The sequence below is a fragment of the Dendrobates tinctorius genome, unplaced genomic scaffold, assembly GCF_039654945.1.
Source record: "Dendrobates tinctorius isolate UK_male_01 unplaced genomic scaffold, ASM3965494v1 ptg000003l, whole genome shotgun sequence".
NCBI classification, from domain to species: domain Eukaryota; kingdom Metazoa; phylum Chordata; class Amphibia; order Anura; family Dendrobatidae; genus Dendrobates; species Dendrobates tinctorius.
The window spans coordinates 29187455-29211712 of NW_027361671.1; the positions used below are offsets into that span (position 1 = coordinate 29187455).

General features: G+C 42.3%; 1 protein-coding gene and 1 long non-coding RNA gene across 8 annotated transcripts in view; one reads left to right on the plus strand and one right to left on the minus strand.

Moving 5' to 3' along the window:
* Positions 1-3865: 3865 nt before the first annotated feature.
* The window catches only part of CAST (calpastatin), a 237340-nt gene continuing 216947 nt past the window's right edge, over positions 3866-24258 (plus strand). For all 7 annotated transcript variants that reach the window (XM_073542003.1, XM_073542077.1, XM_073542374.1 and 4 more), the window contains exon 1: positions 3866-3990. In XM_073542003.1, the coding sequence (XP_073398104.1) occupies positions 3892-3990 (99 nt within the window). In that variant the 5' untranslated portion in view covers positions 3866-3891. The remainder of the gene's footprint in view (positions 3991-24258) is intronic.
* The window catches only part of LOC141047794 (uncharacterized), a 128878-nt gene continuing 116343 nt past the window's right edge, over positions 11724-24258 (minus strand). The window contains exons 2-3 of the long non-coding RNA XR_012219909.1: positions 13615-13665; positions 11724-11861 (exon numbers count right to left, since the gene is read on the minus strand). This is a non-coding gene — a long non-coding RNA (uncharacterized lncRNA). The remainder of the gene's footprint in view (positions 11862-13614; positions 13666-24258) is intronic.

A 24258-nucleotide genomic window follows, 5' to 3' on the forward strand; every position in this document is an offset into this window, starting at 1 on the left:
AAAAGAATACTGAGTTGCATCCATCAAACACCATACCTACTGTAAAGCATGGTGGTGGAAACATCTTGCTTTGGGGCTGTTTCTCTGCAAAGGGGCCAGGACGACTGATCCGGGTACATGAAAGAATGAATGGGGCCATGTATCGTGAGATTTTGAGTGCAAACCTCCTTCCATCAGCAAGGGCATTGAAGATGAAACGTGGCTGGGTCTTTCAACATGACAATGATCCAAAGCACACCACCAGGGCAACGAAGGAGTGGCTTCGTAAGAAGCATTTCAAGGTCCTGGAGTGGCCTAGCCAGTCTCCAGATCTCAACCCTATAGAAAACCTTTGGAGGGAGTTGAAAGTCCGTGTTGCCAAGCGAAAAGCCAAAAACATCACTGCTCTAGAGGAGATCTGCATGGAGGAATGGGCCAACATACCAACAACAGTGTGTGGCAACCTTGTGAAGACTTACAGAAAACGTTTGACCTCTGTCATTGCCAACAAAGGATATATCACAAAGTATTGAGATGAAATTTTGTTTCTGACCAAATACTTATTTTCCACCATAATATGCAAATAAAATGAAAAAAAAAACAGACAATGTGATTTTCTGGATTTTTTTTTCTCAGTTTGTCTCCCATAGTTGAGGTCTACCTATGATGTAAATTACAGACGCCTCTCATCTTTTTAAGTGGTGGAACTTGCACTATTGCTGACTGACTAAATACTTTTTTTCCCCACTGTATATACTACATTCATACAACATACATACATACATACTACATATATACTACATTCATACAACATACGTACATACTACATATATACTACATTCATACAACATACATACATACTACATATATACTACATTCATACAACATACATACATACATAATACATACTACATTCATACAACATACATACATACATACTACATACATGCTACATATATACTACATTCATACTACATATATACTACATTCATACAACATACATACATACTACATATATACTACATTCATACAACATACATACATACATACTACATTCATACAACATACATACATACTACATACATACTACATATATACTACATTCATACAACATACATACATACATACATACTACATACATTCATACAATACATACATACTCACCATCACTTATCACTTTGATCCCCGAAGCCAGTGTCATCTCACTGTAACAAGCAATATACTCCTTGATCCGCAGAAATCCACGAGTGTCCCACGACGATCTCCTGCAGTGCATCACTGAGAGGTTACTATAGTTCACTGGTCTCACTTTATGGCAAAAGCTGCGTGGGAACTTTCTCACACAGCAATGCCAAAAGTGAGACTAGGGACTATTTTTTTACAGTGGCGGAGGAATACAGTGCGGAAGGATACCTACCTCACGTCATTGTATTCCTGGGGCCCCTAGAGAGTGGTGGCATCAGCTGATGCTGCAGTTCTCCACGGGAGATCGTCGTGGGACACTCGTGGATTTCTGCGGATCAGGGAGTATATCGGTTGTTTGTTATTTTAATATTTTTTAAAGATGACACTGGCTTCGGGGACCAAAGTGACAAGTGATGGTGAGTATGTACTCTGTTATATGTACTGTATGTCTATATGTATGTATTGTATGAATGTATTGTATGTAGTAAGTATGTAGTATGTATTTTGTATGTCTGTAGCATGCTTTATGTATGTTGTATGTATGTAGTATGTATGTAGTATGTACTATGTACTGTATGTTGTATGAATGTAGTATATATGTAGTATGTATGTTGTATGTATGTTGTATGAATGTAGTATATATGTAGTATGTATGTAGCATGTAGTATGTATGTATGTATGTTGTATGAATGTAGTATATATGTAGTATGTATGTAGTATGTATGTAGTATGTATGTTGTATGAATGTAGTATATATGAAGTATGTATGTAGTATGCATGTATGTTGTATGAATGTAGCATAGATGAAGTATGTATGTAGTATGTATGTATGTTGTATGAATGTAGTATATATGTAGTATGTAGTATGTATGTTGTATGAATGCAGTATATATGAAGTATGTATGTAGTATGTATGTATGTTGTATGAATGTAGTGTATATGTAGTATGTATGTAGTATGTATGTATGTTGTATGAATGTAGTATGTATATGAAGTATGTATGTAGTATGTATGTATGTTGTATGAATGTAGTATATATGAAGTATGTATGTAGTATGTATGCATGTTGTATGAATGTACTATATATGTAGTATGTATGTAGTATGTATGTTGTATGAATGTAGTATATATGAAGTATGTATGTAGTATGTATGTATGTTGTATGAATGTAGTATATATGAGGTATGTATGTAGTATGTATGTATGTTGTATGAATGTAGTATATATGTATGTAGTATGTATGTTGGTTTTTTTTACATTCAACACATTAGCCGGATGATGGGACTACTACTGTCCCATCATTGGCTAATGTGTCAATCACTGTCATTGTAGCAGGCATAGCCCGATGGGACTTGTAGTCCCATCGGACGATGCCTGCACACACACACAAACCCCGGCAGGCCCGCACAGACCCCTGGCAGCCCGCACAGACTCCCGGCAGGCCCGTACAGACCACCGGCAGGCCCGCACAGACCCCCTGCAGCCCGCACAGACCCCCGGCAGCCCGCACAGACCCCCGGCAGGCCTGTACAGACCCCCGGCAGGCCCGTACAGACCCCCGGCAGCCCGCACAGACCCCCGGCAGGCCCGCACAGACCCCCGGCTGGCCCGCACAGACCCCCGGCAGCCCACACAGACCCCCGTGAGGCCCGCACAGACCCCCGAGAGGCACGTACAGACCCCGCCCGCACACACAGACACGCACAGTGTCCGCCCACGCACTGCCCACACTCTTCCCCCCTCCCGAACTGGATGTGCAAGTAAAGAAAGGGTTTTTTTTAATTCAAATATTTCTGTCCCATTGACTTGAATGGGGTTTCCGGTATCGGAATCGGCAATACCCGATACTTTTTGGGTATCGGTCCGATCCAATCCGATCCGATATTTCTCAATATCGGAAAGTATCGCTCAACACTAGTTAAGACCCTTTGGGTAAAAACTGGTTTTGCATTCAACACACAGACACCCATTTTCTTCTTTATTTCTATGGAGCCTAAATTTGAGGGGGCCATACTTTGTGAAGGGGGGAGATTTTGAATTTTAATGTTTGTAGTATTTTTAGTCTGATGTTAAAGCCAGGCCATGCAAAATTTCACTAAAATTGGGTGAAAAATGTGGTTTTGTGTTCAACGAGCTGCCACACACAAATTTTCTGCTTTATATATAGATGAATAGGTAGCCAGTTATCAGTCTTGTTCCCAACCTGCCTTCTTTTAAAACCTATTAGCCAATTAAAGATCATTAGAAAATATTCCAACATTTCTACCAACCAAAATTCAGGTAGCTCCCAGATGTAGTTCCCAGCTTTTCAGAAGTTTTTCTCCATGATCATGTTTTACTTATGGCTTCATGAATATTCTCTACATTTAATGAGATGTTGGTCATTTGCTTCCATATTGTTGTTATGAGATTTATTAATGCATCTTTCTGTGGTTGGAATGTGTCACTGAGGACAGATGCACCAGTCTCCGCTCCATATATTGTATCAATATAATATTAAAGTATGTTACAGCAACACTTTGTAACACTGCATATGAAAAAGCCATCTGCATCTGCAGGGAGCAGTAATCCTTGACTACATACATGGATAATCTATGAAGTATTAACTCTATGCACTGAAGAAAATATTTCTGCATACTGCCAAGAGGCAGAGCAAACAGCTTGTCTCATTGGCTAAAAATAAAACCCTTCCTTTAAGCGACCTTTCAGAAAGTCTCTACATAATAAATGAGTAATGCATCTCTAGGTGGATTACTGTACAAAACATTTCTCGGTGTGATCTTCAGACAACTCGGAGACGCTGCTTCTATACAATCCGACTGCAAGGTAAGAAGCAAAGCTAGGTTTCGTTTACATTAAGCGTCTTCCAGATTGACAATCGGCAGTCTGATACATGCAGTAGAGCCGAGTTTGTCATGGCCATGAACTCTTCTTGTTATTTGCGGGTTAACAGAGTTTGCAGGTAAACCTACTATGTAATCACCATATACAAATAGTAATATCCCAAATTCCCACCAGCCATTAAAATGCATGATATGTTGTTAGGGTGAACCAGATTGCAGTCGCAATCAAACTTATTCAACTCCCATTGAAATGTGATTACCTCCAAAATTTACAAACTTTCTGCTGTATGCAAGTGAAACGTAAATCATTCAACTCAACCAATGACAAGTGGTTTCTCCAAGTTCAACACAAAATGCCCTTTTAATGACTACTGCAGTCTCAGAATTATTCAGCCCCTTCATAACAAGTGTCTTTAGTACTTCGTAGAGGTTTTCTGGCTATTATGACCTTGTGATGCATGGCCAGACACCAGCCCCTGACTCTGTTCCTAAGGAATCATTATAGGGGGTAAAACAATGGTCTCCAACCTATTATTCTCTATTAGTTGCAAAAATACATTCCCCAAAATATTCACAATGTGTAATATCAGATCTAGAATTTATAAGCTCAAATTTCTTATTTCCACCATTTTCCAATTCTAATTTATTAAGTGTCGCAGATCCATATTGCAATACAGAAAGCTGCCCTAGGACATCTGTACATAGCTGGAATCTGGCTGCATTTTGTACAGAGCCATATGAGAGGTGGTGTATAGCACTGCACCGCTCTATGTCTAACTTTAGTTGCCTTATAAATGGGGGTATTTTACACTGGAAACAATGATTATGGGCTAAGGAGATTTGCACTTCTGTACAGACTTTGTGCACAGTGGTAAATCCAAAAACTAAAAAACTGACCAGACCCTCTGAACAAAATAAAGCAATTGTGAACAGGGCAAGCTGCTATGCCTGCATAATATACGACAAAAGAATACGGAAGCACTCTGTAAGTGCTGAGATGAAGGCCAACACTGACTATATAAAATGTGGACTGAATTACTGGTATATAGCACATACGGTAATTATAGCAATGAAGGCACTTAAGCTATAAATTGGCCAATTCACGAGAGCCCCCCAGCCATAGCAAGGTGACTTCTTCTTTGATGGGACTCTAACCCAATATTTATCAAGCATGCTTCTTCCGGGAAATAAGCCTACGAATTTAAAGGGCAGGTAGGATCCAGCATTAATCAGAAACAACCTTAGACTGATGGGGGAGGAGTACACAAGTCAAAAGTTGTATAATTTTTATCATTTACACATTCTACCTTTTTTGGCCTTTGATCCTCTCTTGCGCTTTCCATTGGACATAGCACGAGCATTCACATGGTTGCATTAATTCTTGGCAAACTACATTTCTGAAAATTCTTTGCACCCAGGTGCACAGGATCGTCTAATTTCTTCTATTGCACTCATACAGGAGTGGGAAGCCGACCTCTAATACAACCTATGGTCAGCAGCTATATGTGCACAACCACAGACAGGAGAGTACTTCATAGTAGGATCTAAGGGTGACACACAAAAAGGCTTCTTCTAGTACTAAAATACTCAATCTGAACCTCTACTGAATGCGGCATAGAACTTACAGTATTTGCACAAAGTCAATGGTTGACATGACAGCACAGAATGCACACAGCCAACCGACCTGCAGAGTCTAAGGCGTTTATAATGGCCCTGTGGACACAAGCCTTTCCATGGATACTGTTGTGCTTATGGAGTTACCATTAATCTTTTGCTGACATAGTTTATGCTGGTATAAACAAGTGCTTCTCACTAAATTAGAATATCATCAAAAAGTTAATTTATTTCAGTTCTTCAATACAAAAAGTGAATCTCATAAATTATATATAGTCATTGCAAACAGAGTGATCTATTTCAAGTGTTTATTTTTGTTAATGTTGATGATTATGGCTTACAGTCAATAAAAACCCAAAAGTTATTATCTCAGTAAATTAGAATACTTTATAACACCAGCTTGAAAAATGATTTTAAAATCCGAAATGTTGGCCTACTGAAATGTATGTTCAGTAAATGCACTCATTACTTGGTCGGGACTCCTTCTGCATTAATTACTGCATTAATTACTGCATTAATTACTGCATCAATGCAGCGTGGTAAGGAGGTGATCAGCCTGTGGCACTGCTGAGCTGTTATGGAAGCCCAGGTTGCTTTGATAGCAGCCTTCAGCTCATCTGCATTGTCGGGTCTGGTGTCTCGCATCTTCCTCTTGTCAATACCCCATATATTCACTATGGGGTTAAGGTCAGACAAGTTTTCTGGCCAATTAAGCACAGTGACACTGTTGTTTTTAAGTCAGGTATTGGTACTTTTGGCAATGTGGACGGGTGCCAAGTGCTGCTGGAGAATCAAATTTCCATCTCCAAAACCTCACACTAGACCTCAAGCAGCTTGGATTGTGTGCCTCTCCACTCTTCCTCCAGACTCTGGGACCTTGATCTCCAAATGAAATACAAAATTTACTTTCATCTGAAAATAACACATTGGACCACTGAGCAACAGACCAGTTCTTTTTCTCCTTGGCCCAGGTAAGGCTAGTTTCAGACTAGTGTTCAGCAGAGCTGCAGAGGGCTGCGTAGTTCCTTTGTTAAGCCCCACCCACTGCCGCACCTCTTCCTTCATCACCGCCTATGTCTGCATGCGTCCTGTGGACCCTATCTTTAACGTCGTTTTAACGTTGCGCCGAGCTGCGTCGTACGCAACATGCTGCATTTTGTTGCGGTCGGCGCAGCGTCAAAACTATGCATGCAGCAGCATCCGCATACATCCGCATGGCCTGCATACCCAATGTTAAAGATAGGGTACGCAGGACGTATGCAGATGAAGGCGGAGCTGAAGGAAGAGGTGTGGTAGTGGGCGGGGCTTAACAGAGGAACTATGCAGCCCTCTGTAGCTCTGCCGAATGCTAGTGTGAAACTAGCCTAAGATGCATCTCGCGTTGTCTATTGGTCATGAGTGGCTTGACACAAGGAATGCAACACTTGTAGCCCATGTTCTGGATACACCTGTGTGTGGTGGCTCTTGAAGCAATGACTCCAGCAGCAGTCCACTCCTTGTGAATCTCCCCAAAATTTTTGATTGGCCTTTTCTTAACAATCCTTTGAAGTCTGCGGTTATCCTGGTTGCTTGTGCACCTTTTTCTACCACACTTTTTCCTTCCACTCAACTTTCCATTAATACGCTTGGAAACAGCACTCTGAACAGCCAGCTTCTTCAGCAATGACCTTTTGTGGCTTACCCTCCTTGTGGAGTGTGTCAATGACTGCCTTGTGGACATCTATCAAGTCAGCAGTCTTCTCCATCATTGTGGAGCTACTCAAACAGACTAAGGGATTTTTTTAAACGCTTAGGAAGCTTTTGCAGGTGGTTTTTGTTAATTATTCTAATTTACTGAGATAACAACTTTTGGATTTTCATTGGCTGTAAGCCATAATCATCAACATTAACAGAAATAAACACGTGAAATAGATCACTCTGTTTGTAATGACTCTATATAATATATGAGTTTCACTTTTTGTACTGAAGAACTGAAATAAATTAACTTTTTGATGACATTCTAATTTAGTAAGAAGCACTTGTATATAAACATAGGCCAGTAATATCACCACTGTCATTCAAAATCTATAGCCATGGTAAGTAAATATTTAGAGGCAGTGAAGTATTTCCTCCATGAGTCACATACTTATCTGACAATACAGATATTCTTTACCAGTAACTCGCCCATCCACACCCTCGGCTTTCTATAAAATCTTGTAAGGCTGCTTGTATGTTTATGATGATTGCCGGAGAAAGTAAAAGTTGTTATAAATGATCAGATGTTTCTGTGAATCTGATACTGGATCTACTGAAGGCGACTATTTACACATTGGAACGAGTCCTAATGAGACGCACTGATACAATATACAAACATGCTATACTCAATCATTGTCTTCCAGGTGAACTTACTAAAAACTGACAGAATTGGTTCATCCAGTTTAAGGCTATGTGCGCACGTTGAGTATTTGCTTGCAGGAATTTTTGCAAGGTTTCTGCATCTCTTGGCAGGAAAAACACTGCGGAAAAAACGCGCATTTTTGCTGCATTTTTGGTGTGCTTTTGCAGAGTTTTTGTATGCGTTTTGCATAGGTTTTTGTACAGCAATTAATGCTTTTTTGAGCTAAATATAGATATGTAAAAAAGGTTTTGTGAGGTAAGTTCTTGGTTCAACACCACCTTTTTCATACTGATGCAGTAGCATCAGGGTAATGGGATTAGGGCTTGGTGTCAGCAGCTGTCATTGACACCTAGCTCTAGGCTAAAGGGCCTGTTACACACAGCGATCTCGCTGGTGAGATCGCTGATTTTGTGACACATCAGCGATCTCTCCAACGAGATCACTCTATGTGACATCCAGCAGCGATCGGCCCCCCTGCCGGGTATCACTGATCGTGCTGCATCGTCCTGGGCCATTTTTTCATCTCTGGTCTCCCACTGGTTAGCGCGCATCGCTGCGTGTGGCAGCGGGAGCCAGCGATGAGCAACGCTGCACGCCGGTTACCAATGTAAACATTGGGTTTCTAAGGGCTGCGGGGCCCTTAGAAACCCGATGTTTACCCTAGATACCAGCGTGCACTGCAGGCAGGGTGGGAGGTGAAGGCAGAGTGGCGCACAGACCGGAGTAGCTCTGCTATCTGCTACTCCAGTCTGTCAGACCGGAGTAGCAGATAGCAGAGCTACGCTGGTCTGTCTGTGCGCCGCTCTGCCTCCACCTTCTGCCCTGCCTGCAGTGCATGCCGGTATCTAGGGTAAACATCTTGTTTCTAAGGGCCCCGCAGCCCTTAGAAAACCAATGTTTACGTTGGTAACCAGCATGCTCTCTGGTCCTGATCGCTGGAGGGGCTGTCTATGTGACAGCTCACCAGCGATGAGCTAACAATGTCCCAGCGATCCCATCCACGTCGGATCGTGGGTGGGATCGCTGGGACATCGTTATGTGTAACGGTACCCTTAGTAAAGAAAAGGTGTCAGCCCGACACACTCATTACTAAGCCAATAAGTAAAAACAAACACACACATTATAAAATCCCTATAAAATCTAACATGCAAAGGCTAGCCAGATAGCTGTGGGCTGATATTAATAGCCTAGGAAGGGGCCATGGATATTGGCCCCTCCCAAACTAAAAACATCAGCTTTCAGCCACCCCAGAAAAGGCGCATCTATAAGATGTGCCAAATCTGGCACTTAGCTTCGCTCTTCCCACTTTTGTGGGGTTGATGTCACCTTTGTATTGTCAGGTGACATCAAGCTCACAGGATAGTAATGGAGAGGCTTCTATAAGACACCTATCCATTAGTAACCCCATAATGATATTGTATAAAAACACAGACACCCAAAATAAAGTCCTTTATTTGCTATAATGACAGACTCCTTTAATAACCCTAATTAAACCATAGTTACCGAATGCCTTATCCACCAAAGCCAACGTCTCCTGCAACAAAAATAAAATAAACCACAATATTCCTCACCTGTCCGCTGAGGAGATAATCCATAATGTACCATGATGATCCTGATCACTTTGAAAGCAGTAACTGATGTGAGTGCTCTCAAAGACAGCTGGTAATACACTGACAGGAGATAATAGCTCCTGCAGTGTATAGCACTGAGCTGCCGTGAAAGAGTTCACCATAGATCAGCTGATCAGCTTTGGTTCTCTACCTTACGGCACTACTGCTGCATGGGAAAGAACTCTCTCACAGCAGCTCAGTGATACACTGCGGGAGCGATTATCTCCTGTCAGGGAATCGCCGGCGGCCGGGTAGAGCAGGACACTTTACTTCCCATTCACTTCAAAGGGTGATAATGATTGGACACTTGAAACAATGAATTGTAATGTACAATCATTTTGCTTCCCTGGAAGATAAACCCCATTTAGATATATCAGGAAGAGGTGTACTCCTGTCTCCCACATGTACGTTAAACAAAACCAAGAAAGCATGTGTATGGGGAGTCAGGAGAGATCGCTGACAACCAATCTTAAAGGGAACCTGTCATCCAAAATAATGCTATTAACCTGCAGATATGGGGTTACTCTGCAGGTTAACACCATTCTGACACTATAGCGCTGGCACTGAGAGCCCCACTGCCAGGAGGAAATTACATTTATTACTCCCGGCAGCGTTAAGCGTCATAGAGATGTCGCGAGCATGGCTTTAGTCACCACTCTTTGTATGGTGAGCGGCAGCTATAAACGTTGCCTCAGCAATAACAGTGGCCTTAATGCTGAATCTTCTGTCAGTCAGTGCCAGGGGCACTGTTACAGCCACCACTTTCTATACACACACTGAACCAATGCCAGCGCTACCCCTATGATTGGAAGCTGAACGCTGCTGGGGGAATAAAGTTTTTTGCTCCCGGTAGCGGGGCTCTCAGTGCTGCAGCCGTACAGTGTCAGAACGCTATTAACCTGCAGATTAACCCCATATCTGTAGATTATTAGCGTTATTTTATGTGACAGATGTATGGGAACCTTTGGTGTCCCATACACTTTTATGGCCATTGGCTATCATGTATCATATTTTTAAGAACTATCTCAAGTCATAAAAATAAAACAAGGCTTTTATTACGGCTGCTGAGTTGAGCAAATATGTTCGGAATCGGTCGCCAAATCTGAATTTGCCATATTTGTGCCATATTGGTTCCCTCTTCGTGCTGAATTTATGTTTGATGATTATGAACATATTCGGTCATTTCTACTCCCATTGACTCCAGTCACGTTTGGCTGTGTTCAGCGAATATTGCAAAAACAATATTCACAACCGATCATAATAGGAACTGAATTTTGAAAAATTCGCTCAACTCTACTGATAAGTTAGTACAAGTACAAAAGAAGGTAAAGCAAAAGTGCAAATGAGGTCACTGTATATGATGAACTAACTCCACCATAGAGCCACATGAAAGATGGCATTAGTAGGTATGCAGACAGGCAGCAGTGGTGACGCATTCATAAAAACCCATACTATAGTGTAACAGCCGACTATGGCAGAAGCTCAGTATGCGCTTTCTTAAGAAATCAGTAAAGTATATAAAAGGGTTAACATAATATGGTCATTTATACCTGCTGCTTATATATCCCCAATGCCTGGTCTACAGCCCAAATCCATTAGCCAAATCCAACAACTATTCTGTATGATGTTACAGGTCTAACACACACGTCTGATGTCACAGCCGGTACCTGAAAGAAACCAAGTAGTGATGTCACAGCAGCTTCCCTGACTAACACTCACTTGTGATGTCACAGCGGTTTACCTGACAAAAGCACACTGATAATATCACAATTGCTCACTTGACTGAAAGAAACACAGTATTAGGAGCTTCTGGGAAAACAAAGTTTTGGTAATCAAGCCAGGCAGCAAGTATGGTGGCCAAATGGTGTGCATCCTCTTTAAAGTCCCTTAGTTTCCATCAGCAGTGGCCAACCATTACCTTGTACTCCTTCCACTAATGATGAATAAACCCTTGGATGACCCTCTTTGATCATTCTTACTAATGATGAATAAACCCTTGGATGACCCTCTTTGATCATTCTTACTAATGATGAATAAACCCTTGGATGACCCTCTTTGATCATTCTTCTGCCTCACGTCTCTGCCTTAGCCTCTGAACTCGACTGACTTTTCCCTGATTCTGTTGCCGGTGTTAGATTTTGGTATTGTCCTCACTTTTCTGGTAGCGACTCGACCAGCTGACCATTCTACCGCCAACTCAGTCCACCGGTCAGCAGCCACTCTGTAGATGCAAGCAGAGAAGGGCAGATCGCTCTATGGATGAAAGGGTGAGAGACAGAGTATTTGGAAGACCATTTGAACTGACAGTTTCATCACACAACACATTTTTTTCTAAACTTGAAACCAAGCTGAGTGTTTAAAAATCTGCAATATGGAGAAATGTGAAGAAGTGGACCTTCCAGTATTTCCTGATAGTTTTGGAAACAACAATGTTAAAGTTCAGAAAAGCTGTAATTATATCTTGTCAAATATAATCTGATTGCTCCAGGCTACAGGGCTTCAAGACTTACTGCCTTTTTTAAATGAAGTTAAAGAAAGCCATAATGATGGGTCAAACTATTCAATGACAAAGTGCAAGTACTAGAATTAGAGTAAAGGGAAATATTTCAATATTCTTGTCCTTTTTTTCTCTTTGTGCCAATGTAGATTTTCTTGTAGAATTTCACTTCTGGCAACTTTAGGTGTATGGCCTCCGTGTGCTACTGTACAGCCTCAGGTGCCGTATGTATGGAGCATATGAGACACGATAGAACATGCCACAATTTTTTTCTGGCGGCTATCTAATGAATGAAACCTTTATATGCCTTCATAATTCATATGTCACTCTCTGTATGACTCCATTTAAAATCACAATTAACATTTAATGCCCATAGTTCCACATTTCCTATAAAAAGGCTTGGGTTAGAGTTACTCTTGAGAAGTCATACAGATCATATAAAACAGAAGAATAAATGATGTGATCAGAGATGCTTCTGAAAGCCTATTAAAACTGTAGTACAGTTCTCCTGATAACCTATGTCTCTTACCTCCTGTGCTTGCCTTTGCAGTAGCATAGGTATCTATGGTTACGACCACTGGCAACAAACTAATTGTCACTATACGAGTGGTCGACTCATAACCATGGATACATAAGCTACTGCAATGCCCTGAACATGATGAGACATAGGTTATCAGGAGAACTATACTACAGTTCTAAGAGAAGTCTTCCAGTTCCTTGGTTTGGTTGGGTGCAAACTGAAACTCAGTGATATAGTCGGCACTGTTCTAAGAGAAGGTATTTGCTTTTATTATTATTATTACACCTACATATGTATATATTACAAGTACTACATATTGGAATAGGATCTTGGAGATGGGAGTACTCTTTTAAGGTCATGTGCCTACCACACTGTTAATTGTAATGCCTTTGAGGGAGAAACAGCTAAATCAAGTGAACAACAATCAGATAAAAGATGTCTGTGACTCAGAAGCTTCCTTTGGCTTTCCCCCCCAAAGCATGTGTCCTTATGCAGAAAACACGTTCAGACAGCCCCTTTACCTACATTTACCCTAAGGCTGAAGACACTTTTAAAAGTGGTCCGATTTTGTTCCTGCAAAGTCGGATGAGTGTCATGCAAGTGCCATGTGTTTTTCTGCAAGTACAATCCAATTTTTAACACGTAGCATCCGATTTAGGCCATGTGCACACATTGAGTATTTGGTGAGTTTTTTACCCCAGTATTTGTAAGCCAAAACCAGGAGTGGAACGGTCAGAGGAAAAGCATAAAAGAAACATTTGCACCCCTTCTGCATGTTTCACCCACTCCTGTTTTTGGCTTACAAATACTGGGGTAAAAAACTCACCAAATACTGGATGTGTGCAGGTGGCCTTACAGCCGAATGCAGTGCAATTGCTATCCGATTGCAATGCGATTTTAACATGAGCTTTTACATAGAGCAATTCTCTATGTCATTTACACATCATTTTCAAAATAGATATTCTTCAAAACATATATATATATTTCACCTGAAGTTATTGGAGTGCTGCCTTCTTTTTTCATGTGATGGATAGATAGATCTATAGATAGATAAATAAATAGATAGATGAAAAGTCGGCAATTCAGCAGCTGCGTACAGTAAAATCATAGCAGGTCAGCAGCGCGTACAGAAAAATCACAGCAGGACAAGATAGAATAGATGGATTACATACAGTAAATATACATAGAATAGGTAGATATAAAGATGTCAGTCATATATATAGTTTGTACAATGTGTGTGCAGCTTACTGTCATGTATTTATTAAAAGGTTATTTTTCAGAAAAAAAATGGTGTGGGCTCCCGCAAAATTTTCTTAACCAGCAGAGGGAAAGCCGACAGCTGGAGGCAGATTTTTATAGCTTGGAAAGGGGGTTATACCCATGGAGATTCCAAGGCTATTAATATAAGCTCACAGTTGTATGCTTAGCCTTTACTGCCTATTAAAATGGGGGACCCCCCAAAAAATGATGTAGGGTCCCTCCATAATTAATAACCAGCAAAGGCTATGCAGACAGCTGCGGGCTGATATTAATAGCCTAGGAAGGGGCCATGGATATTGCCTCCACCCAGACTAAAAACATCAGCTCTCAGCCGCCCCAGAAAAGGCGCATCTATAAGATGTGCCAATTCTGGCACTTATCCTCGCTCTTCCCACTTGCCCTGATGCGGTGGCAAGTGGGGTAATAGTTGAAGGGGGTTGATGTCACCTTTGTATTGTCAGGTGACATCAAGCCCTGAGGTTAGTAATGGAGAGGTGTCAATAAGATGCCCCCATTACTAACCCAGTCATACTGTATAAAAACACACAAGGCCGGAATAAAGTCCTTTAATGAAATGAAATGATGACACAGACTTCTTTAATCAATCTTAATTAAACCATATTTACAATATCGCCCATTCCAGTGACGCCATTGTCTCTTGCAAGAGAATTAAAATAACAAACAACAATATTCCTCACCTGTCCATTGAGAAGATAATAATCCATTTGTCCTACGGCAGGTCTATCACTGCTACATCTAGATGGCAGGCTGCATGGTTGTATGATGCGACCATACAGCCTGACATCCAGCAGAGACACTGAGCAGCATCTGCTACCGCTGCTCATGGTCTTGCAATGAACGCCTATAACCTGTCTGACATCACCGCGAGTGTGAGAAAGTTCCAACCCTCATGGTTCTGCCAGAAAGTTCCTGGGAGTTCACAGCCAGTGAACTCACTTCACCTACAGTTGTGGCCAAAAGTTATTGTTTGGACACATTATGGGTAAGTGGGAGGGAATTGTGAGAGCAGGAGTGGTGTGGGGAAAAGGAGAGGAACAGTATGGGGGGATATTATGTAGAGGGGCAACGTGGGGGGATATTATGGAGAGGGCAAGTGTGTGGGGCTTATTATGGAGAGAGGCAGTATGTGAGTGGATATTATGGAGAGGGGCAGGGTGGGGCAAATTATTAAAAAAAATTCCTCCTCCAAGATGGCGCTGCTTGCACCTGTGCAGTAGCAGCTCGGAGATGGTAACCTACTGTGTGTAGGTTACTGTGCACAATCCTGCTGACAGGTTCCCTTTAAGGACACCTTGTTGGGATCTTCTGTGGATGTCCAAAGTCATCATGGTATTTGTACTACATGGAGACAAAAGGGATGGGGAGATGTCACCTAGGATATCAGAGAACAGTTGTGGCCAAAAGTATTGACACCCCTGCAATTCTGTCAGATAATACTCAGTTTGTTCCTGAAAATGATTGCAAACACAAATTCTTTGCTATTATTATCTTCATTTAATTTATCTTAAATGAAAAAACACAAAAGAGAATGAAGCAAAAAGCAAAACATTGATCATTTCACACAAAACTCCAAAAATAGCCCAGACAAAAGTATTGGCACCCTCAGCCTAATACTTGGTTGCACAACCTTTAGCCAAAATAACTGCGACCAACCGCTTCCGGTAACCATCAATGAGTTTCTTACAATGCTCTGCTGGAATTTTAGACCATTCTTCTTTGGCAAACTGCTCCAGGTCCCTGATATTAGAAGGGTGCCTTCTCCAAACTGCCATTTTTAGATCTCTGTACAGGTGTTCTATGGGATTCAGGTCTGTACTCATTGCTGGCCACCTTAGAAGTCTCCAGTGCTTTCTCTCAAACCATTTTCTAGTGCTTTTTGAAGTGTGTTTTGGGTCATTGTCCTGCTGCAAGACCCATGACCTCTGAGGGAGACCCAGCTTACTCACACTGGGCCCTACATTGTGCTGCAAAATTTGTTGGTAGTCTTCTGACTTCATAATGCCATGCACACGGTCAAGCAGTCCAGTGCCAGAGGCAGCAAAGCAACCTCAAAACATCAGGGAACCTCCGCCATGTTTGACTGTAGGGACCGTGTTTTCTTTGAATGCCTCTTTTTTTCTCCTGTAAACTCTATGTTGATTCCTTTGCCCAAAAAGCTCTACTTTTGTCTCATCTGACCAGAGAACATTCTTCCAAAAAGTTTTAGGCTTTTTCAGGTAAGTTTTGGCAAACTCCAGCCTGGCTTTTTTATGTCTCGGGGTATGAAGTGGGGTCTTCCTGGGTCTCCTACCATACATCCCTTTTCATTCAGATGCCGACGGATAGTACGGGTTGACACTGTTGTACCCTCGGACTGCAGGGCAGCTTGAACTTGTTTGGATGTTAGTCGAGGTTCTTTATCCAACATCTGCACAATCTTGCGTTGAAATCTCTTGTCAATTTTTCTTTTCCATCCACATCTAGGGAGGTTAGCCACAGTGCCATGGGCTTCAAACTTCTTGATGTCACTGCACACGGTAGACACAGGAACATTCAGGCCTTTGAGATGGACTTGTAGCCTTGAGATTGCTCATGCTTCATCACAATTTGGTTTCTCAAGTCCTCAGACAGTTCTTTGGTCTTCTTTCTTTTCTCCATGCTCAATGTCGTACACACAAGGACACAGGACAGAGGTTGAGTCAACTATAATCCATGTCAACTGGCTGCAAGTGTGATTTAGTTATTGCCAACACCTGTTAGGTGCCACAGATAAGTTATAGGTGCTGTTATTTACACAAATTAGAGAAGCATCACATGATTTTTTGAACAGTGCCAATACTTTTGTCCACCCTCTTTTTTTATGTTTGGTGTGGAATTATATCCAATTTGGCTTTAGGACAATTCTTTTTGTGTTTTTTCATTTAAGACAAATTAAATGAAGATAATAATACCAAAGAATTTGTGCTTGCAATCATTTTCAGGAAGAAACTGAGTATTATCTGACAGAATTGCAGGGGTGTCAATACTTTTGGACACAACTGTATCTGATATCAGCGTGACATCCCACGGATACGACACATACCCATTATGACCTATGGAGCTATTCACATATTCATATTTTTACATGGACCGCTTGTCCATGCAAACCACATGGATACATGTCCATTTCTTTCTGACAGCACGGATGACTAGGGTCACATGGTGCTGTTTAGAGTGCTTCCCTCTCCTAGTGTAGATCGACATCTTGGCCCTTCCCTCCTTCTCCCGCACACTTATGATGGGTTTTTACAATGTGGTTGTGCTGTATTTCTTTGCAATGAGCAAGCTAAAATGTATTTTTCCCCAATGTAGAAAAAATGCATTGCAATCTCATTGTGTTAGGCCACATTCTGAAATCAGGGAGTTTTGTGGGGGGTTATATTCCATCTTCATCAGTGTTTGGTGAGTGTATCAGTTATTGCCAGCAGTGATGTTCTCCCATGGAAAAATAAATATAAGAAGTGCAAAGCTTCCCCTGTACATTAGTGTTTAAATTGGACAGCATAATGTATGCAATCAGTTATTTTTCACTGATCTTGTTCCTTCACGAAGACCAAAATGTGACATGTCTCCAAGATTTTGTCACAGAAACAGTCTGCAAAAACACATGGACATGTGAACAGCCCCAAGAACCATAATGGATACATGAAAAACATGGTTAGAACACGTAGGTGAATCACAGATGTCTGAGTGAGGCCTAATAGAGCAGGACTAAGGTTCTGCGCCCATGCCTGAAATGTAGGTGCACATGTTTGGCCTTTTGACCTCAGCTAAAATCCTTCTCTTTGGAACTGCCATATGGAAAGAATGGATTTTGCTTTGTTAAACAGTCCAATAGATAATGTATGAAGCAGAAATTGAGGCTGTGCTCCTCCAGAACCTCTGAGGGGCATGGTTCCTGGGATCTGCAGCCTCCATTCTCGAGATGATTGAGGGTCCCACCTCTGAGGGGCATGGTTCCTGGGATCTACAGCCTCCATTCTCGAGATGATTGAGGGTCCCACCTCTGAGGGGCATGGTTCCTGGGATCTACAGCCTCCATTCTCGAGATGATTGAGGGTCCCACCTCTGAGGGGCATGGTTCCTGGAATCTACAGCCTCCATTCTCGAGATGATTGAGGGTCCCACCTCTGAGGGGCATGGTTCCTGGGATCTACAGCCTCCATTCTCAAGATTGAGGGTCCCACCTCTGAGGGGCATGGTTCCTGGGATCTACAGCCTCCATTCTCAAGATTGAGGGTCCCACCTCTGAGGGGCATGGTTCCTGGGATCTACAGCCTCCATTCTCGAGATGATTGAGGGTCCCACCTGAGGGGCATGGTTCCTGGGATCTACAGCCTCCATTCTCGAGATGATTGAGGGTCCCACCTCTGAGGGGCATGGTTCCTGGGATCTACAGCCTCCATTCTCGAGATGATTGAGGGTCCCACCTCTGAGGGGCATGGTTCCTGGGATCTAAAGCCTCCATTCTCGAGATGATTGAGGGTCCCACCTCTGAGGGGCATGGTTCCTGGGATCTACAGCCGACATTCTCGAGATGATTGAGGGTCCCACCTCTGAGGGCCATTGTTTCTGGGATCTACAGCCGACATTCTCGAGATGATTGAGGGTCCCAGCAGGGGATAGCTTTCAATTCTCAGAATACGGAATAGGTGATACTTTTGGTGTTTTTTTATTCAGCAGTAGTATTCAGTCCGTAGTTATCCCATCTATTTAGGATGGTGTTATCTAGTCACAGTATGGTGATCATAGTTATAAAGTTATGGTGCTGATCTCTAGTCACAGTATGGTGGTAATATTTATCTTACAGTATGGTAGTATTGACTAATGATGGTCTTATTATTTAGTGAAGGTACTTATTACTTGGTGCTGGGCTAATTTATGCATACATGTTCTAGATTCTGATACATTATATTGTGCGCTGTATTTTCCCAAAATGCACAATATATTCTTGAGGACCGGGTCCTGGCTATGTGTTAGGCAGCAATGCATTATAGAAAATGGAAGTTACAATTGCTAATTGTGGGATTTGCATTTATTAATCATGCAGCTAATAATTATTTTTGTCTCATCAGAGTGAACTGTTGATGATAAATGAGGGTATTTGCCCATGATTCGGAACTGGCAGCGCTTTGGACACAGCACATGTCCGCTCCATCCAAAGCGTTGCCGCCTATTGAGCGCAGGTGAATCTGCATGTGTTTGTTGAACCGCGCGGATTCACCGTGTTCAATACCTTGTACGGGTGAAATTTATCTTACGGAGGTTCGCATCACTGCAAGAGAGATTGACATAGTGCAGTCTGGAGAGACGTGCCACATGTCCGTCTCCGCAGGTGTCTGTGGATGCAGAGTGGACAAGAAATCCCATCCACTATGCTGTAATAATTATAATTCTTTATCATTTATGTATCCATTATTACACATTATTAATATACATTATGTCAACTGCAAAGATGCAAATTAATTCTGACAATAATTGTCACGTGTAAGTGGGCCATTATCTTGGGGGGATTTACATGTTGCGGTTGTCACTGACACATGTGAACACAGCCTCAGGCTCAGTACCTGGAGCAGCGTGAGCCGTACACGCAGCCCTGCCGGCGCCATATCTTATCATCCTCATCTCACACACAAGCTACACTTGTGCCCAAAGCTATGTGACACCCTACCCTGCTTGTACTCATGAATGAATCCATTAACTAATGGTGAGGGGTAAAATATTGTCACAGGGGTACAACAGCTTCTCCTCTCTGTATTTTCAGAAAAAGGCTGGGGACACGTGGGCAGTTTTTGGTGCAGTTTTTGAGGCAGAGCCATAAGTGGATACATACGCATCTCCTTCCTGCTGGATCAATGGGTCGATGTGTGTAATTTTAGCCCGAAAGTGCTGTAAATAGTATCTATACTATATTAATAGGAAATGCACTGTATGTAAGGGCTCATTCACACCACAGATGTTCTCATACAAGTTCAGATAAGTACGTACCTATTATAGTCTATGGCGCTGTTCACATGTCCATGTATTTTTGCAGACTGATTGGTCCACAAAAAAAATCACAGAGACAAGTCTGTTTATGATCCAAGTATCTGATAAAAATCGCCGTTACAAGTTTATGGGTCCGTGTAAAATCGCACAGCACTCAGATGCCATCCATGTTCCGTCCATTTTTCAGTGACCTTTTATTATCAGAAGCTTGAGAAGCCGCCATTACTTGCTTTTGTTATCCGAGAAAAAACTGTTGAAACTCTGATGATAAAACCTGACACCGACTAAACTCTGATGAAACTTTGATTAAAAGAAAGCCACTTATGAAACTCGTTCCGTACGAGAGTAACTTAACTTCGCCATCTTCTCCGTTGTGTGAGTCGGCGTATATCAGATTGCACGCAGATGACATCCGAGTGCAGTCTGATGTTTTGCACGCACCTATAGGCTTGTTTGGGCACGCACCGTCAGATATATGCTGCCAACTGCAGCATGCAGCAATTTTTTTTTCTCATGCCGACTCGGCATTACAAAATAAACGCTAGTCGGCACTGCCCCAAAGTATAAGATTGGAGCGATGAAATATCAGATAGTACTCATCTGAGTTATACCCTGGCTACTCGATCACAATAGTAGGATTGGGTTTACAGATGTTTTCAGCTAATTCATCAATTACAACTTTTTAAAAGGCCATAACATTTGGTGCAAATGTACTCTGTTCCTCCCTTTAGTGATTTTATGTACATCATATTTTTGGTGCAAAATATGCCCCGTTTTACGTAATGTGAAATTTTTGGAAAAATTTGGCACAAACAACAGTCACCAATACAATAAAAAGAAATGTGACATAAAAAAATGCAGGGCGGCTCAGTGGCTCAGTGATTAGCACTGCAGCATCAGGGTCCTGGGTTCAAATCTAACCAAGGACAACATCTGCAAGGAGTTTGTATGTTCTCCCCGTGATTGTGTGGGATTCCGGCGGGTTCTCTGGTTTCCTCCCATACGCCAAAGACATACTGCTAGGGAATCTAGATTGTGAGCCCCAATGGGGACAGTGATGATAACGTCTGTGGTACATGATGGCGCTAAATAAAGTGAGTAAAATAAATAAATCATGAATCAGAGCCTATGTGAATAAAGCCCCTATAGGATAAGGAAATGCTTTATAAAGGCGTTTTCTTTAATGTAGCAATTTATAGACCAGTTTCTCCATTAGCAAGCAACACATACAATGTATTTCTAGGTATTCACTTTTTCACATATATTGTAAAGTAAATGAGATCTACTTCTTTTATCTAGCACTGCAGGCTGACATCTCTAGCATCCTGAGCTGCACCTATTACTGTAGAATTAGGGCAGTGCCTCGCCTGTGCTATGCCGGAAGCCCCAAAGGCTTGATTCACACAAATGCTCTGGTACGCCGTCAGCACAAATGTCAGGAAAATCTCATATACATCAATCTGCTCTTATAACTGGTGACAGGTGGAGTGAATAACATTGATGACCCTGTTACAATTACTAGCGGCAAGTAGGCAGCAAGTTCTGAAAGTTGGAGCGTCAAAAGCAGAAAAATGGACATGAGTAAGGATCCAACCAGTGTTAATAGGGTCATATCATGATGGCGAATTAGAGCCTCTCCAAAACATCCTGATGGCCAGTGGTTAGTACCCACCAAAAGTAGTCTCACATAGGCATTAGAAGCTCATTGAGGCGCAAAGAGAGCAAAGGCTATCCCATCTAGTCTGACTCCATGGTAGATTTACAATAGTAGAAATTGCTGAAAAATGCCATGCTGGCTTTGACCTTTTTGTATATGGTCCCAACATGCCATGAACCTCAGGAAAAACTACCTACAGTAGGCACATACGCATCTGAGCTGGACCATGAAACAATAGAAGGTGACCTGGTCTGATGAATTGTCTTTTACATTTTATAGATAGCTGGGGGGGTGTCACTGTCAGGAAAGATATATATCTTTCTACCGTGTTAGCCAGTAGATTCGAAGAATATTCAGAACTGAGAGTCCTCAGTGGTTGATACCTTTTAATGGCTAACTGAAAAGATGGTAACAAGCTTTTGAGACTACTCAGGTCTCTTCATCAGGCTACACTAATACAAAATCTGAAGAATCACATATTTATACACAACACAGCACAGAAATAACCCAATAGCTAAGACAAGTGATGTGAAGCGGAATAGCCATTATGGGAGAGGGATAAGCATAAATATTGGAACAGTTCATAGATAAGCAGTGTGAAGGTTTTATTGCCCTCTGATTGCGGTCTGGTTCTGTGTTGTGATGACCCCAGAAGGTCTGAAGAGCAAATTCCTTAATTAATGTAAAAAGACATAAATCCATGCGACACATTCATTCCTGCACTGAATGTGTGGAAAGTTTTCATAAATTTGTACTCCGAGATTCTTCTCTCTCTCTGAGACTTGAAGTTACCTCAGTGGCGTAGCAACTGTTTGTGGCGCCCGGGGCGGTCGAAAAATTTGCCGCCCCTTTGGTCGATGATAATCCGGAAGCATCAGGAGAGCCCACACTACACTCAAAGATCTAATTTTTAGTCTGCTAATAACTCTGCTGTTATTATTTCTACATTTCTAGACTTTCATCTTCTTGCAGTTCTCTCTCTCTATATATATATATATATATATATGTATTAGCTTGATGATGCTGGATGAAGACCTAATGGCTTTTTTTAATAATAATTTTTAATAATGTGACAGAAAAAAACAGAAAATATATGGGGAGGAGATGTACGAGGACACGTATATGGGGGGATGTACGAGGACACGTATAGGGGGGGATGTACGAGGACACGTATATATGGATATGGGGGATGTACGAGGACACGTATATGGGGGGATGTACGAGGACACGTATAGGGGGAGATGTACGAGGACACGTATATATGGATATGGGGGATGTACGAGGACATGTATATATGGGGGGGATGTACGAGGACACGTATAGGGGGATGTACGAGGACACGTATATATGGGGGGATGTACGAGAACACTTATATGGGGGATGATTATTGTATTAGGACACCTGTGGTGTGATGTCTATGTGGCATGTGACAGCTGTCTGTGGCTTCTCCCGTACAGATGTTGGTGGTGCATTCTCCGGTAATGGCCGCGGTGCACCCAGCAGACTCTCCCACAAATCGCCCCCATACCATGCTCCCCAGTATCCCACCTCACCCCGTGCAGTACTGTCCTACCCTTTTCCTCTCGCTCCCAGCCGGGGCAGCAGCACCGCCATATTCTTTCCTCCTCCCGGGAGCATCAATAGGGCGGAGCCTCTGCAGCTGCTACGGTGCCAGGACGGGACAGAAAACCTAGGAAAGCAGAGCTGCTGCTGTGCTGACACATGCGCAGAGTGTACACACACAGGTGTATACACACACACAGACACACACACACAGGCATACACACACACACACGTGTATACACACACACACAGACACACACACACAGGCATACACACACTCATAGGTGTATATACACACACAGGTGTATACACACACACAGGCATACACAAACACAGGCATACACACACACATGTGTATATACACAGACACACACACACAGGCGTACACACACACAGGTGTATACACACACACACACACAGGCGTACACACACACACACACAGGCGTACACACACACACATAGGTGTATATACACACACACAGACACACACACACACAGGTGTATACACACACACAGACACACACACACAGGCATACACAAACACAGGTGTACACACACATAGGTGGATACACACACAGGCGTACACACACAGGTGTATACATACACACACATAGGTGGATACACACACATAGGTGTACATACACACACACATAGGTGGATACACACAAACAGGTGTACACACACACACATAGGTGTACACACACACACATAGGTGGATACACACAAACAGGTGTACACACACACACATAGGTGTACATACACACACATAGGTGGATACACACACACGGGCGTACACACACACACACACACAGGTGTATACACACACACACACACAGGCATACACAAACACAGGCATACACACACACATAGGTGTATATACACAGACACACACACAGGCGTACACACACACACAGACACACACACACACACAGGCATACACAAATACAGGTGTACACACACATAGGTGGATACACACACACAGGTGTACACACACACACACACAGACACACACATAGGTGGATACACACACAGGTGGATACACACACACAGGTGGATACACACACAGGTGGATACATACACACACAGACATACACACACACACACAGGTGTACATACACACACACAC